Below are 16,198 nucleotides of genomic sequence, written 5' to 3'. Positions count from 1 at the left end.
CTAGTGACAGCCGTGAACAGAACCTAACAGATATTGCTGTCACGCTAACGCGTCGTGCTAGGAAAGCTCTCGTGCGCAACTTGCGACTGAAAATTTAATAGAACATGGCTGCGCTTAAGTGTCCGTGTTCTTTTATATTCTTCGCTTCTCAACTGGAGCCCAAGGCATGTCGATAAATGCATGCAGATTAAAAAGACTAATCCAGACTAAAGCGGTACCATTTCGCAAGTATTTTCCCCCGATATTCTTTCCTTCTCAACTGGAGCACAAGGCATGTCGATAAATGCATGCAGATTAAAAAGACTAATTAAGATTAAGGCGGTACCCTTTCGCAAGTATTCTCCCCGGATTATTTTGCGTTTTTGGCACTAGTCGACCGCATTTTGTTCTGAAGAGTGCAACAGTCTTGCTTGTTAACATATACCCTTACTTCACACGCGGTCTCTACCTACAGTGGAGGAGTGGGAGGAAAATGAATAGGGAAACCAATTGTCCCCAAACAACGTCCCTAAGGATCACATTACGCTATCTTTCAGGGCACAAGTCCGGCTTTATTGGGCAAAAAATTTCAACATTAGAATATTGTAAGGTGCTCTATAGAAATATTCCAAATTTCGCTCCATATCCATCGCTCGCATCGAGTAGTTGCGACTGTCATAAAAAAGAAATTGGGAACGTTTTTGAAGGTAGCAAAAACGCTAATAGCAAAAAAAAATGCAAGTCTGTTAGGGGGGAATCTGCGGATTTTTTTGCTCTACTGAAATCTTACAATACATGAAAAAAAAAATGTTTTCATGAACTATTTCCCGTTGAAAAGTACTTTTGTTCAGAATTGCTGTGTATGAGTAGAACCCGAGTACGCCCAGTTTTCTTTGTTTCTTCATTTGACGGAACACGAGCATCCACCCTTCACATAAACGCTGGGCGCTCGCGGCCGCGTTCACATTGACGAATGCAGCGGACGTATGTAAACGTAGGGCGCGCTGTATGCGACCCCCGACACCCGCGATGTATGTAAATCTCGCCGAACAACGAAGGCCGTGCGCGCGAGAAGACCGTAAAGCAACAAAAGGGGACGGGAAAGGGGGTCACACTGACCTCAGACCAGCTGACCGAAATGGGCCAGCGTGTGCCCAAGAGGCACGAGGGGGCGGTCTGCACCGTACCTGTGGCGCACGCGGCAATTGTCCGGCAATTGTCGGCCGCAGCCGGTTCTTTGGGAGCGCGAAGAGCGCCGGGGAAAGATCCTCACGAGCGGAACAAGAGCGTTGATGCCCCATTCATCCCGTGTTTCCCATTGTTATATCTTGATGCTTTGCGAGGCGCGGACAGCGGCGTGGAGTCCATTCACCACGTGACCCGTGCGATGCTTGATCACACGAGACGTGTCCGTTAGTTTCGTTTTGGTTCGGACGTTTAGACAAGACCCGCCTTCAAGATTGAATAGCATCAGCAAGGACACAACTGTCGCGCATATAGAAAGTGCACGTCACACTGGGCAGGGAGGAAACACATCGGAGGAAAACATGCAAAAGGATTAGCGCAATTACGACACTGCTCCACAAACTCACCTTCAACACCGGAGCCGGCGGCGTATCCGAAGATGCACGCGGCCTGAACGGCCAGCAGAACAAGCGCGGTCGCACGGCAGCGAGTAAACTCCGTCATCGTTTCAGGCGACAAGAAGAGGACACGTTGGCGGCGACGGTAGCGTCAAATTCCGGGAGACAACACAGTGACGCCAGTCGGGTGGTGGCCGAAGCTCATCGCACACAAACCGAGTCACGCGGTCAAACACACTTTGGCCACGGACACGCAAAAGAGATCGCACTCAGATCGCCTTCGCCGCCGAGCGGCCGCAAGGGCAGGAGGAGTCGCACGCCGTGCAGCAGTGCAGTGGACGAGCGAGGCAGGGAGGGAGCGCGCGCGACACGCCAGCTGGCCGTCCGGCGAGTCAACTGGCCGCCCTCAGAAGACGCAGCTCCACGCTGTGCCGACGGAGCAGTCGGAGGAGCAGGACGACCACGCGAGAACGGAGCGGGACTGGAAGAGAGGGAGAGGGGAAGGTGGTTGGGAGAGAAGGCTGGGGAGGAAGGCTACGGCGGCAGCGGACCGGTCGAAACTCAAGGGCGCCTGCGTGAAGCGGGTGAAGCCACGCGGGGCTGGTCGTGAGTTCGGTGGCGCCATCATTTGAATGGAGGCGGCACTGTGCCATCTAGCAGCTCAGGTTGGGCCGAAACATTACAACAATGTTTCTGTTTGTTTTTTTGTTTGGTGAAAGGTTAATATATTGCGCATAATTTCCATTTTTTAACGTTTCCTAAATGTCACAAATAAACGGTGATGTTAGGTTACCCGACTTTCGTTAAACTTTTAAACAAGATAAATCCAACTTTCCCTAGAATGCCAAAGTAACCAGGCGAGAGCATGAAGCCACGCCAATTGCGAAGGTACGCGACCTCATGCTTTGCAAACGAGCACCAACGGGGGCTACGCGAGTTGCATAGTACAGAACAACCCCTACATACAATTCACTCATCCTTCCAGACATCATTATACAGTCGTGCCACGTTAAAGCGACCCTCGTTAATACGGGCGACTCGAATTATGGACAGTATTTTTTTCTGGTCTCCACACTTTTTCAATGCACTGGCGCCTAGTTAATATGGAAACTCGCTTTCCTGACAATGCACAGGGCGAAAATGCACAAAGCCCCCTGGGGCGCATGTATCTCTGCCGCGTTAATAGGGACAGCGATGAGAACCTAATCTCCACTGCCCCAACCAGATGTTTTCTTTCCTGCGTCTTGAAAGCGGCACACACGAGAAAAGCAGTGCGAAAGTGCCAATATCTTAGAGAGAGCCCTCTTTTTTGTGCTTTCATGTTTTACAGTGCCGAGGTGCACAGACCCGGCGGCGCTCCGGACCGAACTTAGCACCTCCCGCACGCGAGGTGGATGCTGAGGCCACTTGGCCACCGCTGATTACGATGGCCAACCACCTCCGTCAAGGACGAAACCCAAGAACAAGCTAGGAATCACAGAAGTGGTGCACAACTCTGAGATAACAGATCGAGGCAAACCTCGACGACAATCCATGTAAGCGTATACAAACTCAACTGAGTAAACCAAGCTGTGAGCCCGTCGGACTATGGCAGCCTCCATAACAACACCGCGCCTAGAGCTTCATCACCGAAGCCATACGGTACTGAGAATAGTGTAAGCGGGCACCTGTACAAAATCTCAACGAACGAGTGTAAAACCAAACACCCCTAAGCAAGTGTATACCCACAGTTGAATCCCGGCGCCATCACATCACATATCGTCATCAGCCGACTCGATTTCCTGGGATGCACCCAACAAACTCTGGGCGCGCTTCAGCTGGACCAAGTAGAACCTACTAGAATGCGTAGGTCTTCAACAGAAAAAGGGGACAGATATGGAGCACTTTCTCACGCACTTGGGACGTGTTTTACCCGCATTAAGGGTTAAAGGAAAACAGGACAATCTGAAAAAGGTTTAATATAAGAAGAGCGAAAGTGAATTCTGCGACCCAAACAGTTGGTAAGATGAAGCCTAACTAATTAATGAGTGATGAAAAGTTGCTTACCATCCTTCCTCAATTTTTTTAGGCAATGGTTAACTTTTGTTTCTATTTCTCCTCCCTTTTCAGCTTTTAGATGAGTTACAAAGCTTACAGTGATTTCAGTTATATTTTTCTTCTCTTATTTCGACCATCATAATTAAAGTCATCTCTAAAATATCTGTCCCTTCAAGTCGGCTGCTTCTTTTCACCGCAGCGGGGTCATAAGCGCGCGGCTTAATATGCCAGCGGCTTTATTAGTCAGAGGCTCCATAAGCCAGAGGCTTATGCCTGTGGTTCCCGTCTCCAATTCCTGTTCTTGAAGCCCTCACTCTTCATTTCTGCTCAACGACAACGACGTGACAGAAAAAAACTAGACACCATTCAAAAAAGCTGTGTATCAAGCACCAGAAGGGGCGCCTCTTTTTATGTCGCAGTGTACTGCCTGTTTTACGCATGTACGTCTTCCCCCTAACAGTAACGCCCATTTCAAGAGTGCTGTAGGCACCAAACTAACTGTGGAAATAAATAAATAAATACATACATAAATAAATACACAATGTGTTCCCGGAATACCAGCTAAAAGGGCACGACACTGGCACGCGGTGAAATACCCTGCACCAAGAGATAAAATGATCACCGCATGATTTTTGTCCATCTCATAAAAAAGATGTTTTTCTGCTTTCAACTTGCGCAGAAGTTTTGCTGAGTCTGCAAAGCACCTTAACAAGGATGACTCGGGCCTACAGAACTCAATTCCTGAAATGTCTATCTAATGAGGTTCCAGCGTACGAATTCGATTTATTCGACCTAAGTCATACCAGCCGCGATGGCTCAGTGGTTGGGGCGCTCGGCTACTGATCCGGAGTTCCCGGGCTCGAACCCGACCGCGGCGGCGGCGTTTTTATGGGGGGAGGCAAAACGCTAAGGCGCCCGTGTGCTGTGCGATGTCAGTGCACGTTAAAGATCCCCAGGTGGTCGAAATTATTCCGGAGCCCTTCACTACGGCACCTCTTCCTTTCTTCTTTCATTCCCTCCTTTATCATTTCCCTTACGGCGCGGTTCAGGTGTCCAACGAGATATGAGACAGATACTGCGCCAATTCCTTTCCCCAAAAACCAATCGACCTAAGCCCGATTCTGTGGAAGTTCAGGAAGTTTTAATGAACTGCTCCCCATGTATTCTTAATGGGGCTTCCTAGTGTAAGCCTCGCTGGATTTATAGTGTGTTTCTAGGTGAAGCTCTAGTTTGCCCTCCAGCTGTAAATGCGGTGAGGTGAAATTTTGTAAATCACCGGCGTCATAGCTTACTCAATTTATCCTAGACAGAGAGCTGAACTTATGAAATCGAAGCGGAGCCGCCTGCCACTGTGAGCTTTAAACGAAGCAGAAATGCAATATGCTCCTTATCTTGTGTGCATGCGAGTGAGCGAGCACACTTCACTAGAGCCGTCTTTCAGGTTTATGGCTGCTAAGCTCTCTCAATCGGCTTCCCAACAAACGACCTCATTCCAGCATTTCCACATGCGTACGCTAACTAGAGAAAAAAAAGAAACACGACTAACTCTGTTAGGCAAGCAGTAAGATTACTCGACATTAGACGGCTATGTTTGAAGCGACTTTTTTCGCCGACAAGAAGCATTATGGAGTGAATACGGTGTAACAGTGATGATGGTGATCCCTATGGATTCATGGTGATCACGAAGTATCTTTAGCAAGACTTGAACCTAACAAAAAGCGTTCATCGATAGCAAATCATGCGTGTTTGGCAGATGTGCAGTGACCCTTGATTTCTTATTGCTCAAGCTGTCGCAACCATCTGCCGTCGCTCAACCGTCAGAACAAAAGCTATCTGTAAGAATATATTCAGCTTATTAGCGATCGGTGGTCATTGTTTTCGTTTTTTTTCGGGAGCCTCATTGTTTTGTTCACCCGCATGACTGGCCGCCTAGATAAGAAATGAAATATGGTCCAGCCCTAGATTACTATTTATCTGCTTGCACCTACTGTCATCCAAGCCAGGGATACGAAATCTGAAGAAATACCAAGTATTTTCAAGAAAAGGTACTTAATAGCGCCAAACAAGAACAACGCATTAAGAAGTAGTACAGGATCTGGTACTTTTTTAGATGCATAGCTATTGTTGAATGAATGAATGAATGAATGAATGAATGAATGAATGAATGAATGAATGAATGAATGAATGAATGAATGAATGAATGAATGAATGAATGAATGAATGAATGACACCTTGTTTAGTTATGAAACCGTCATTTTTCACCAACGACTTCCAGAAAGCATTTTCCATCGTTGAAAAAAGGCCTTCAGGCCTCTTCCATCTCTGTCAGCACGTTAAAAACACACAACCACACACTACGGGAGTCGTTTTTATTGCGCAGAATTCCATGTGGTAGACACTCAAACTGCGACAGCAACAACAGCAAATGAATGTCGTAGTGCGGACTGACCTAATTCGGTGTCGAATGATGGGCGAAAGCCACGCACCCCCCACAGCACCATCGTAACCATCCCTGCCTCATCGTAAATTTGGAAGGCGGCTAACTAGGTTTGCAGATAGCCCCATTCCAACGGCTGTTCCAGCCGAACAAACGCTACTTTCTCCTGTTTGTTTTATATCTTTCACAGCGTTAGCTTCTCACTGAAACACCCGAACCTAGGTTACGTCAGGATGCCGAACGGAAAGCCATCAGCCGTTTCATGGCCATCACTTTCACTCGATTCGCGGCTCCCACGAAACAGTTTTTGCGAAAGAGCCGATGCAGAGCTAACGTAATTGCGGCACTCTAATTTCTACTGAGCAGCGCAAGGTTGCAGACGGCATCAAATAGGGCGGCGAGAAAAAAGCGGCTTACGCCCAAGCAACAGTCGCGAAACGGCGTCGCGCCGCAGTTGGGAGCGCGCCATTCCGGCGTCAGCGAACAGGCATGTAGCGCCCCTGCCGAAAGGTGGGAGCCCGCCCGCTCCGCGGCTGTGGGAGGCGTCGGCCTTGTAGCAGAAGCCTTCCAGGCACGCAGCCAGCCGCGCAGGCATCGAGGCTGTGCCACTACTGCAGACGGAACAGCAGGACGTGGCCGTGGGTCGGCCCACGGTTCCTCCTTGAGACGGTCCTACATCCGCGAAGGCGGCGGTGGCTGACCGCCCACTCCTGCGTTGGCCCCCCGACCATACCGCGTAACGAGATGTCTGTCGGCGCCGAAACTGGAGCAAAAGCGGTACACGCCCGACGAAGAAAGATCTTCCGGGAAGACCGAGGCGGGCGGCGTCGTAACGGTCAGCGCTGTGGGGGGCCATTGGGTCGCACTCTATTCCCACGCCATGCAGTTAGGCCACGTGTTGGTGGGGATCACCACAGATTATAATCTCTTGTCCCTGTTCACTGTAAGTGCGTATAGGGAATATGGTGCTAACTGCACGAATTAGTACTTGCTAAGAATGACTTGTCCGTGTTGATAGTAACAGTGGCAGGTGTTCCTTCAGAGTTATCTTTTAAATGGGTATAGAGTGTTCTCTCAGGGACTAATCGTTGCAGCAACACCGTTAGTCCCAAGACGACTAACCCCTGTAACCATTGTAGTCTGCTGCGGCTTTGTATGCTGTGAGCAGAAGTAAATAAGCTCGTGACCTCAGCACGTTTTACAGCGCGAGTTATTTATGGGACACCATCTATCAGTGCATGTTAAAGAACCCCGGGTGGTCGAAACTTCCGGAGCCCTCCACTACGATGTCCCTCATAGCCTGAGTCGCTTTGGGACGTTAAGCCCTATATTAAAGCGGGAACAGATATTTTAGGACTAAATTTCCGGAACCTGAAGGCGTTGTTTTATTAATTTGCATGTCCCTAATACACACCACACATTTCATAAACAAAACACCTTGTACAGATATTTAGCCACTGTTTCATTATGACTGCATGTCTTTATTTCCCGACCGTCCCATGAGCTTGTCGCCATACCTTTCATAAAAATGCCAAGTTATAATTTTGTTTGTCTCTGTATATTTCTGTATATTTTTTTCTGTACATTTGCTTCTGGATTGTGTTGCTTCGTTGCCGTCACTGCCAGGGGGGACCAAGATTTTTTTTCAAGCCGTAAAGGAACGGCTTTTCTTCTTGGCCCCTTTCACAATGTGTACGTCATGTTGTGAAGAACAAATAAAAATGAATGAAATGAAAGCCATAAACCAATCCCCGTGATCACGTGACCACCCGGTCCGTGCATGCAGCCCGTGCTTGGAGCCGTGCGGCCGCGCTTCGATGGAGGCGAAACGCAAAAGGCGCCCGTGAGCTGTGCGATGTCAGTGCCCGTTTAAAGATACCGAGGCGGTGGCAATTATCCCGGAGCCCTCTACTGTAGCACCTGTTTCTCTGTTCCTTCTTTCACTCCCACCTTCCTTCCTTCCCTCCCGGCGCAGATGAGATGTTCAGCAAGAAGTGAGGCAGTTACTGCGACATTTCCTTCCCTCAAAAGCCACTAACTGGCGCCTCGTGTAACCTTCGCTGTCATCGAGCGGTACGCACTGTACTAAGATGCTGCCAGTACTTCGAAACGCCTTTCGAACGCTCTGTGCGCGTCTGTTTAGGAATAATAATTTTTAAGAAAAGCCATTGGATTCAACCTTCATCATCAGTCATTGGACTCAACCTTCTGCTTCTGCGCCTGGTGACAGATAATATCAGAAGTCAAGACTACAAAATTAATGAGCAAAATAGGTCTTTGGAATGTTTTACCGCGGTATTTGTGTGCTAGTACCGTTATTTTCTAGAACGCCATTAGTGTTTCTTTAGTGCGGGTATACTACCTCAAGGAATTAATCAAGACCGTGGACTCTTATTCTGTTGAGAGCTTTATTGTTCTCACGGCAGGAGAAAAAGACAAAAAGCAAAAAGCTGCAAGCTACACAGACTGCAAAAAAAAACTATCTGGATCCCGTGGAACTTCCCGGCAAGATGGGTCAAACGCACATAAAAAATTGTTCCATGCCTCCACACAAGAAAACGTGAATTACAAAGTACGCATTAGAAGCTGTCATAATTATTGTACTTATGGTTTAAAAGCGCGACAAGACACGACAATACGCAAGACAGGCGCTGACTCGCAACGGCCTTTTTGTTGCAAGAAACGGTACTTTACGCGTTTCTTTTCTGAAACTAGAACAACAAGGTGTAATTGATTCGATGTATGTGTATTTAGAGGGGGTGGCTCTTAGGTCGAAAGTAACAAAAGGCAAAGAAAAAGAAATATGCTGCTCATCATACGGAAGGATGATAAAAAAACAAACAGAAAGCACTGTCTTCTCTTGGTGCATGCGCAAAGGAAAGAGATGTCTTTCCCGGATAAATAGTTAACCTCTTTATCACTCACAGGATCACTTATGCAAACGTTAGTGTTTCTGTGAAAATGGAAGGGTTCTAAAATTTCGCACGTCAGCTGATCTTTGTGCTTGTCGAGCGCTTAATTGTATTGTGCGTTCTTAGTAATGTCATGGCTTCTCCATGGATTAAACCATAAATCAATACGAACTAGCCTGAGTTGCTGTCTTAATTATTGTACTTATTACGTGCAAATGATCAGTCGTTTTTATAGTTTGTCTGACAAAAATAATCAAACGCAGTTTCCTACGTGCATGTTCAAAAAGGCGTACACCAGTAAAAACTGCAAACATTTTTATTTGAAAGAGCGCGAGCAAGTTCCAGAGTACGAAACAGCAGCAACATCTGCACGTTTCATCTTCCAAAGTCCACCACTGCAGTTGCGTCATGAAATTACGTAAAAGCGAAGTGGGACACGAAGGAATGGGCTCCCAATAACGCCACTGCCCTTTCTTTTAAGCGAAAAAAGTATGTCAAAGTAGAAGACGTAAAACCAGGAAAGAGCGCATTGAGCGCACTTTAATCAAGCAAGGCAATCAGTCAAGCCGGATCAAGATTGAACAAAAATAAATACATAAAGATAACATTGGAGTCAGTATAGCATTCGTACAAAGAATCAATGTACATTTAATAAGACGAAGTGTTTTTTTTCTTCTTGTTCCTCGCGTTTAAATTTAAGGGAAGTAATATCGCGTATACCCTATTCTCTTCATAGCAGTAAGCCCATGCATGCTACACTACCTCTGCAAACATGCGCGTGTCTCTTTATAAAAGTTTAATTTTCTGTGCTGTGCAGTGAGACCCCGCGCGAGCAGCGTGATTAAAGGTATTTATAGTTGCGTGACTGATCGATCCCTTACCACTTGTTTTTATTCGTCGCCTTGGGGTATAAATTGCTTTACGGCTTTCAGTGCTTCATGCAGCCCAGTTCTGAACCCGAACATAAAATCATTTTTTTCTTTTACCTTTAACATCTCGGAAGCCCCTCGGTTAAGCCGGTTCTACACAGAGAGGTCGGTCTTCTGATTCCTTCCTAAGCGGCTTTTCTCTGCCTCGGTACTTTAACAAATCTCGTTTGGCGCATAGCGCAGCCATGGCATGCATAAGTTGTTGAGTCGCCGTAAGTGGGAAATATTACTCAGGCAATGGAGATATATAGCACAGCGTAATCCGTGTGCCTCCAGTGCACATGCGCTGGTTGCCCCAACGCGGCAGGCGTGCCCGTAGCTAGCCGACACCTGGCACTGGTACCTGGTAAATTCTTCCGTTGACTTATAGCACCTGGCGCCATCGGGAATCATCTGGCCCTCTTAGGCCGATCTGCACATGCGCGGTGGCTCCCTGCGGAAGCGGATCTTGAAGAGGATCGCGGTATCGATCGTGGATCACGCCGATTAATCTAGCATAATTAATTTAGCATAGCGGAGATGCATTAACGGAAACATGTACCGGTTTACTGGGCGCCTCCTGCGCGGGAAGTGGCACGAGTGGTGTAAGGGGGGGGGGCACTGCGCGGGCGCAGGAGGCGTCCTGTAAACCGCTACACGTCTCCGTTAATGCATCTCTGGTATGCTAAACACGCCTGGGAAAGCTCATGGTACGACAATGGTGGAGCAGCTTTTACCAAGACTTAAGTAAACTTCAAAAGTAGCGCTGGATGGGAAATATACCGTCTTCGCCAAGAGCAGTCAGGAAGCAGGATTTGCTTCTCATTCATATAGCGTAGCTCTTACTGTACATATAAGGACAAAAAAATTACAGAGGGAACTTAACACTGCATGCAAGCAAACGCATGCACACGCGCAGCATGCTCGGCTGCGGTGATGGCGTACTGCCTTAATTAAGTGGCCAGCGAATCTGATCTGTTCGCGCTGCCCTGGGTTCAAAACTCACTTTGCAATAAATTCTATTTTTCTTCGTGGGGTCACATGGGGGTCGTGGTCCGTTTCTCTTGGACTGTCGGTCAACACCGGATTTTCTGACTTTTGAGCCATACAGTGCTTTCGCATTAAAACGTCTCGAAAGGGGAGGACTAGAGTCCTTCTTACATTACATAGATTTAGAGCTTAAGTGGTGCCGTAAGTGTGAGCATGGTCTGAGCAACTGACATACGCTATCACGAACCATGCACTGCCGCTAGACGTCGCTCTGCGCGCTGCAGAGCGCCTAGGGCTCGGAGTTCGAGCGCTCTAGACAGGTCTGTGGACGACTGTACAACCATGAACTTCCTTCTGTCAGAAGTCGTTTTGTTGTAATGTTTGGATGGGGTGGTTCTATTTGCACTACGCTTCGACTTACTTCATGCTATAGATCTTCCCCCTGCACCTCTCCCCTCCTACGTCGCAAATTCAATTTCACCGGAAAAGATTGTTTGCTTGGGAGAAATTCTTTTATAAAAATTGTCTGTAAAGAGTCTATAGACTTCATATCGACTCTATTGCCTTTCTATGGATATTTGTTTTTCTCTGTTTATAGTCTATATACTGTCTATAGACAAAAGTCTACTAAAAGTGAATGGCCATAAATCAAAGATTGTCTTTAGACTGTCTATGGGATTTTTATTGCCTATAGACTAATCTCTGGGATTTGTTCATAGACAGTCTATGGTGTTTATGAACAGTAGTTCATAGACAGTCTAAAGACCGTCTAAAGAAAGTTTTCTGAAAGAATGTGGTCGCCTCTCTACTCCCCCCATCTTAAATACTAAATCCACCCTGTCTCGAGTTATAAAGGGCTTCCAGCTGGCTGTATATACTGAGATGTCAGCTTTTGCTAAGTAATGGAAATTTACGATCCTCATGTGAGATCCACTCTTTACATCAAAGTTTGATCGGCCAACATTGCCAACTTTTTTTACTTTCTCACGTAGCGCAGTTTTGCACAGATTTTCACTTTTTGGCACTTTGTGAACCTACAAGTGACGATTAGGGGGCAAGGGTCACGACTACATTAACTGTTACGCGCTATTGAATAGAGGGCATTTCAAAGTTTGTAACGTGTAACATATTCAAACTCTAGCACTTAATAAAGAATGTTTAAAATATTATACCCACGATGCAAAAGGTACTGAACACTTCTCGTATTTTCTGTATTACTCTCTTCGAAGCACATGACAAAGAACAGCAATCCTCTCTTAAAGCAAACTTGTTATGTAATGGAATGCAACCAGACGGACTTTCACGATAAAGTGCTACAAAAGAGCATGTACTTCGCACGCAGGAATAGACATGTTTCTTTCGATGGGTTACACTAGATTGTCTCCGTGAAGTCAGGGCGCTTGTCGCAGCGATCGCCTCGTTAAAAGAAGCAGCCAAAGAAGAGGCTTCGCAGGCTGCAAACCTCCGAGAGCCAAGTCACACATGGCTGGGTTTCGTTAGCTTAGGCGACGTCCGACAAACATCGAATGAGCGCGCGAGCACACAAGCGCGAAAGCGTCGCCCGTCGCTTCATGTTTTCCCAGCCATGCAAGGAAACGGCAGGTGCGACTGTCAGTCGCGAAATATAGCATCGCAAGCACGGCGCCACTGCGGCACACTCTGAGACGACCAAAATATATTTTGAGCTGCCCTTGAGAAAGAATCAACTGTGCAAAACAGATTGTCTGGGCACCTGCTGGCAAGAAATCGTGCGAGCATTTTTTTTTGTGTGTGCACATGATGACAAGTCACCAAAACGAGGTGAAGTGAAGTAAAAGGACCAGAGAACGGAGGAAGAATATCGCTGCAGTAATTCAGTTGGCGAAAAGGTTCAAAGAAGGGGCGCTGTTCTTGTAATCAGTCGTTTCGGGATTCAATACTTTGTCCCCTTCCCTTTGGCAGCTTCTGTCTGGGAGTTAGGCTCTGGTACCAGAGCTGCGGCTGACTAATCCTAAATAGTGAACAAGAAAATAAATAGTTCTAATTGAATCCCTAGGCCCGTTGGTGCTTTTCTACTGGTTGCGAAACGTCCGTGTAACTTTCTGGAAAATGTATCTACGCCAATTGAAATGACCACCCCATGGAGCTTCATTGATAATGGGGCAAAGTCATGTGTAAAGAGTTCGGCATCAGTGAAGGAGCTTAATGCAAATGGCACTGGGTTCTGCTATCAGGATAGCGTGGGCATGAAATGTGATGGGAGGTTAAATGTGAAATTTGCGTTCACAGTGGAGTTAGCGGGAAATGACTGACCCGCAATGCATGAGCGCCCCTGAAAGAATGACGAACGAAGGAGTGACACTGACTGTACAGGCGGTTGTCCGCTAGTTGCTCTTGCCTGGCCAAATTTCTTTCAGGCACCGTGTACAGAACCCTGCCACTTCGCTCAGTATTCAGAGTCTATGGCCGTGGCGCTGAGTTCGTGCTCTTAAGTATATTTAATAGATAAAGCGTTCGTGGTCGCCAATACGCTTCGCATGGACATCGTTTCCCTAACATGATAACTCTCGCAAGGCATACTGGCCACACAAATTCTGTCGGGGTATGTATATGAAAGGCATTCCCGTGTGTATCCAAATTCAAAGTTGCTGATAACGCGTATACACCCCTGCATGAATCACCGTGCAATTCGCGTACAGGCTGGTTTGGAAAATGGCATCCGGCACTGCGCCATTTTAGCAGTTATTCGAAATGCCACTTGATTGCCCCGCAATAACACGCATTTCTCTGTGCACATTGGACTTACTGACATTTTGCATGCAGTGAAATGGTCATGTAGTAAAACGATTTGGTTTATGTTTTAAGGGGTTTAACGTTCCAAAGCGACTCAGGCTATGAGGGAAGCCGTAGTGAAGGGCTCTGGAAATTTCGACCGCCTAGGATTCTTTAACGTGCACTGACATCGCACAGTACACGGGTCTCTAGAATTTCGCCTTCATCGAAAGCATGAAGTAAAATGGTCAATGCAGGCTGGCAGGTCAAAGCAAGCAATAAATAGTTAGGTCTAGAACCTTTCTCTGAAATTCGACAGCTGATGCTGCATGCAAAAAACAAAACAAAGCAAAAACTGGCGAATGTATTTCATTTAAAAACAGTTGTTAACTATACAGTGAGTAACCGCCGGTCGCTTGTGCCCGCACATGCACCAGCAGGACTTCACGCTTACACAAGCGAACACTTTCTCCTGCGAAGCCGCCGTGTAGCGGCTTCCGTCGTCAGGTGGAACAGAACAGAAGAAATAGCCCTGAAGAAGAAAGAAGAAAGAAAAGAGACAAAGAAAAGCAGGAGTAACAGCCGAGCAGAGAAAGAAAGATCTGCAAACTAGTGCCATCGGTGCACGTACGCGCACCCCCGGTGAAAAGGAGGAGTCCCGCTGACGTGACAAGGGTGCTGCTGGGAGAGCTGTCATCTTGACCCCGCCAATACTCGGCTCATTGATCCGGTGCAGTGCAGCGAATACTGACACACCAGTGGTGCTCCGCTGCCGAATCATACCACCTACTGCATGCAAGATTGGTAGTAATTCGGATATCTTATTTTTGAAGCAATAATACAAACAACAGTGAACCCTACAGAATGAATGTGAGTAATACTGCAAGGGCTCGCTGTGTCACCGGTCAACGAGGTGGCATTGCTATAGTTTGCTGCATTAAATATTTGTAGGTGAGGTTCCGTGCAGGAATCCTTATTGAAATGGGACACGGCAATCGCGTCAGCCAGACGCTCATTCGGTGATCAACTGCCGTTTGTACCCCTCCTCATCAGTTTTACCCGTGTCGATGAGGCCGTCCTTTCAGAATGCGAGTTAAGGTGGCCCTAAACTACAACAATAACGCGTCATCAGCCTCAATTCTGAGGCCTTTTTACCGCCAAATGAGCCTTAAGTGAGAATGACTGATCGTCAACAACAACAACAAAAAACTAACGGGTAAATTAGCCTAAGAATTTAGAACAAGAACCCCACACTAGCAACTTATGGAACAAGCAGTTATGTTAAGCGTTCTTTTATTTCGCCCTTGGTTGTGGCGAACTACGCAAGTAACCCGGCTCTAAAGGAACACGATTACCCCAGGACTACACTTCATTGCTCTTTTCACCAATACGCACGCCTCTTGGTCAACATCTGTCACGTGATGTTGTTGTATCGTCCTCAGCGTTTAGAACATAGGACACGTAGGGTATAGCGTTCCTTATGCAAAGTGTTCTATATTTCTTCTTCTTTTGCATGTGCGCGCTGGTGGCTGCATCGCGCTACTTCTAGTTCTGTATGACACATGTGGTCTGCCCATTTCGAGTCGCACCAGTGTCCTGTTCCTTGCAGTAATGAAATTCCAGTTAGAGTGGCCAGCATATTATGGTCCTTGGCATTATGCCCCACCATCGCTTGATGCTTGACTTTAATTGAGGCAGTGCAGCCAGTACCTTTTATACAGGTACCTTCTTTTAATAGCCTGAGGCACCTTTGAACGTCCTCGAGCAAATTATCAAACCACCAGTGTTTTCGCCTGCAATAAATGGCGTATTTCTTTTGCAGCAGACACAGATAAGTGACTACATATTCACCTTGCGGAGTGGTCAATTAGGCACTCGAGCAGGTTCCGAAGAGCAGTTGTTTTTGAATACTCGGTTATTTTGGGGAACAAAAGTAAAGAAGGACTCTGAAAGGGCCGCTTTCTTGAACTATACAACGAGACCACTTTAATCCATATGTTTATTAATTCGCTCATTCTTGAAAGGGCCGCTGTGATGTGCATGCATTGTAAAGCGCAAGGGACCCTCTGGAAAGAGTGTTTCTCCGAAAAATGCCGGAAAGGTTTTCCTGACAATGCAGGCTGCCCCTAGTGACAGTGCCTGAACTTGCACTGAGGCAAATTGAAGTTGACCGGTATTGGTAGGGTACCGCGTTCTAATCACCGAGATACCATTATCAGCGACAACTGTACTTCATAGGCTAGAAAAGGCTGAGAAACAAAAATACAGATGTCGCCACCTTCGGTCGATCTCGAAAGCATAGTCAGTGCGTCAACACGTTTTTTTTTTTTTTTTGCACGGATCCCAGAGGCTATGCTACAACGCCATTCACTTCAAAACGGTGGCGACCCGTCCTTTTCGTTAAGGACGCCACGATTTTGTACTGACTGGCGGGAAGATTTTTGAATCCAGTTTTCAGCCCGGTAAATGCGTCTTTTGCTGTCGGACAAACGTCAACTTACACAGAAAGAGCTGGAGAATCAATTTTTACGGAGAACAATACAGCCTAACCTCGTTATAACGAAACGGTTTATAAGGAAATGCCGGATATAAAGAAGGAAT

General features: G+C 46.9%; 1 protein-coding gene across 2 annotated transcripts in view; it reads right to left on the bottom strand.

The window, feature by feature from the left end:
• qsm (Zona pelucida superfamily protein qsm) overlaps positions 1 to 2,016 on the bottom strand; it is a 246,215-nt gene extending 244,199 nt beyond the window's left edge. For both annotated transcript variants that reach the window (XM_077668775.1, XM_077668776.1), the window contains exon 1: positions 1,572 to 2,016. In XM_077668775.1, coding sequence (XP_077524901.1) covers positions 1,572 to 1,668 — 97 coding nt within the window. In that variant the 5' untranslated portion in view covers positions 1,669 to 2,016. The remainder of the gene's footprint in view (positions 1 to 1,571) is intronic.
• Positions 2,017 to 16,198: the final 14,182 nt, after the last annotated feature.

The sequence above is a fragment of the Amblyomma americanum genome, chromosome 6 (genome assembly GCF_052857255.1).
Source record: "Amblyomma americanum isolate KBUSLIRL-KWMA chromosome 6, ASM5285725v1, whole genome shotgun sequence".
Lineage (NCBI taxonomy): Eukaryota > Metazoa > Arthropoda > Arachnida > Ixodida > Ixodidae > Amblyomma > Amblyomma americanum.
The sequence above is the reverse complement of the archived record's forward strand: the minus strand, read 5'-3'. Positions and strand labels throughout refer to the sequence as shown.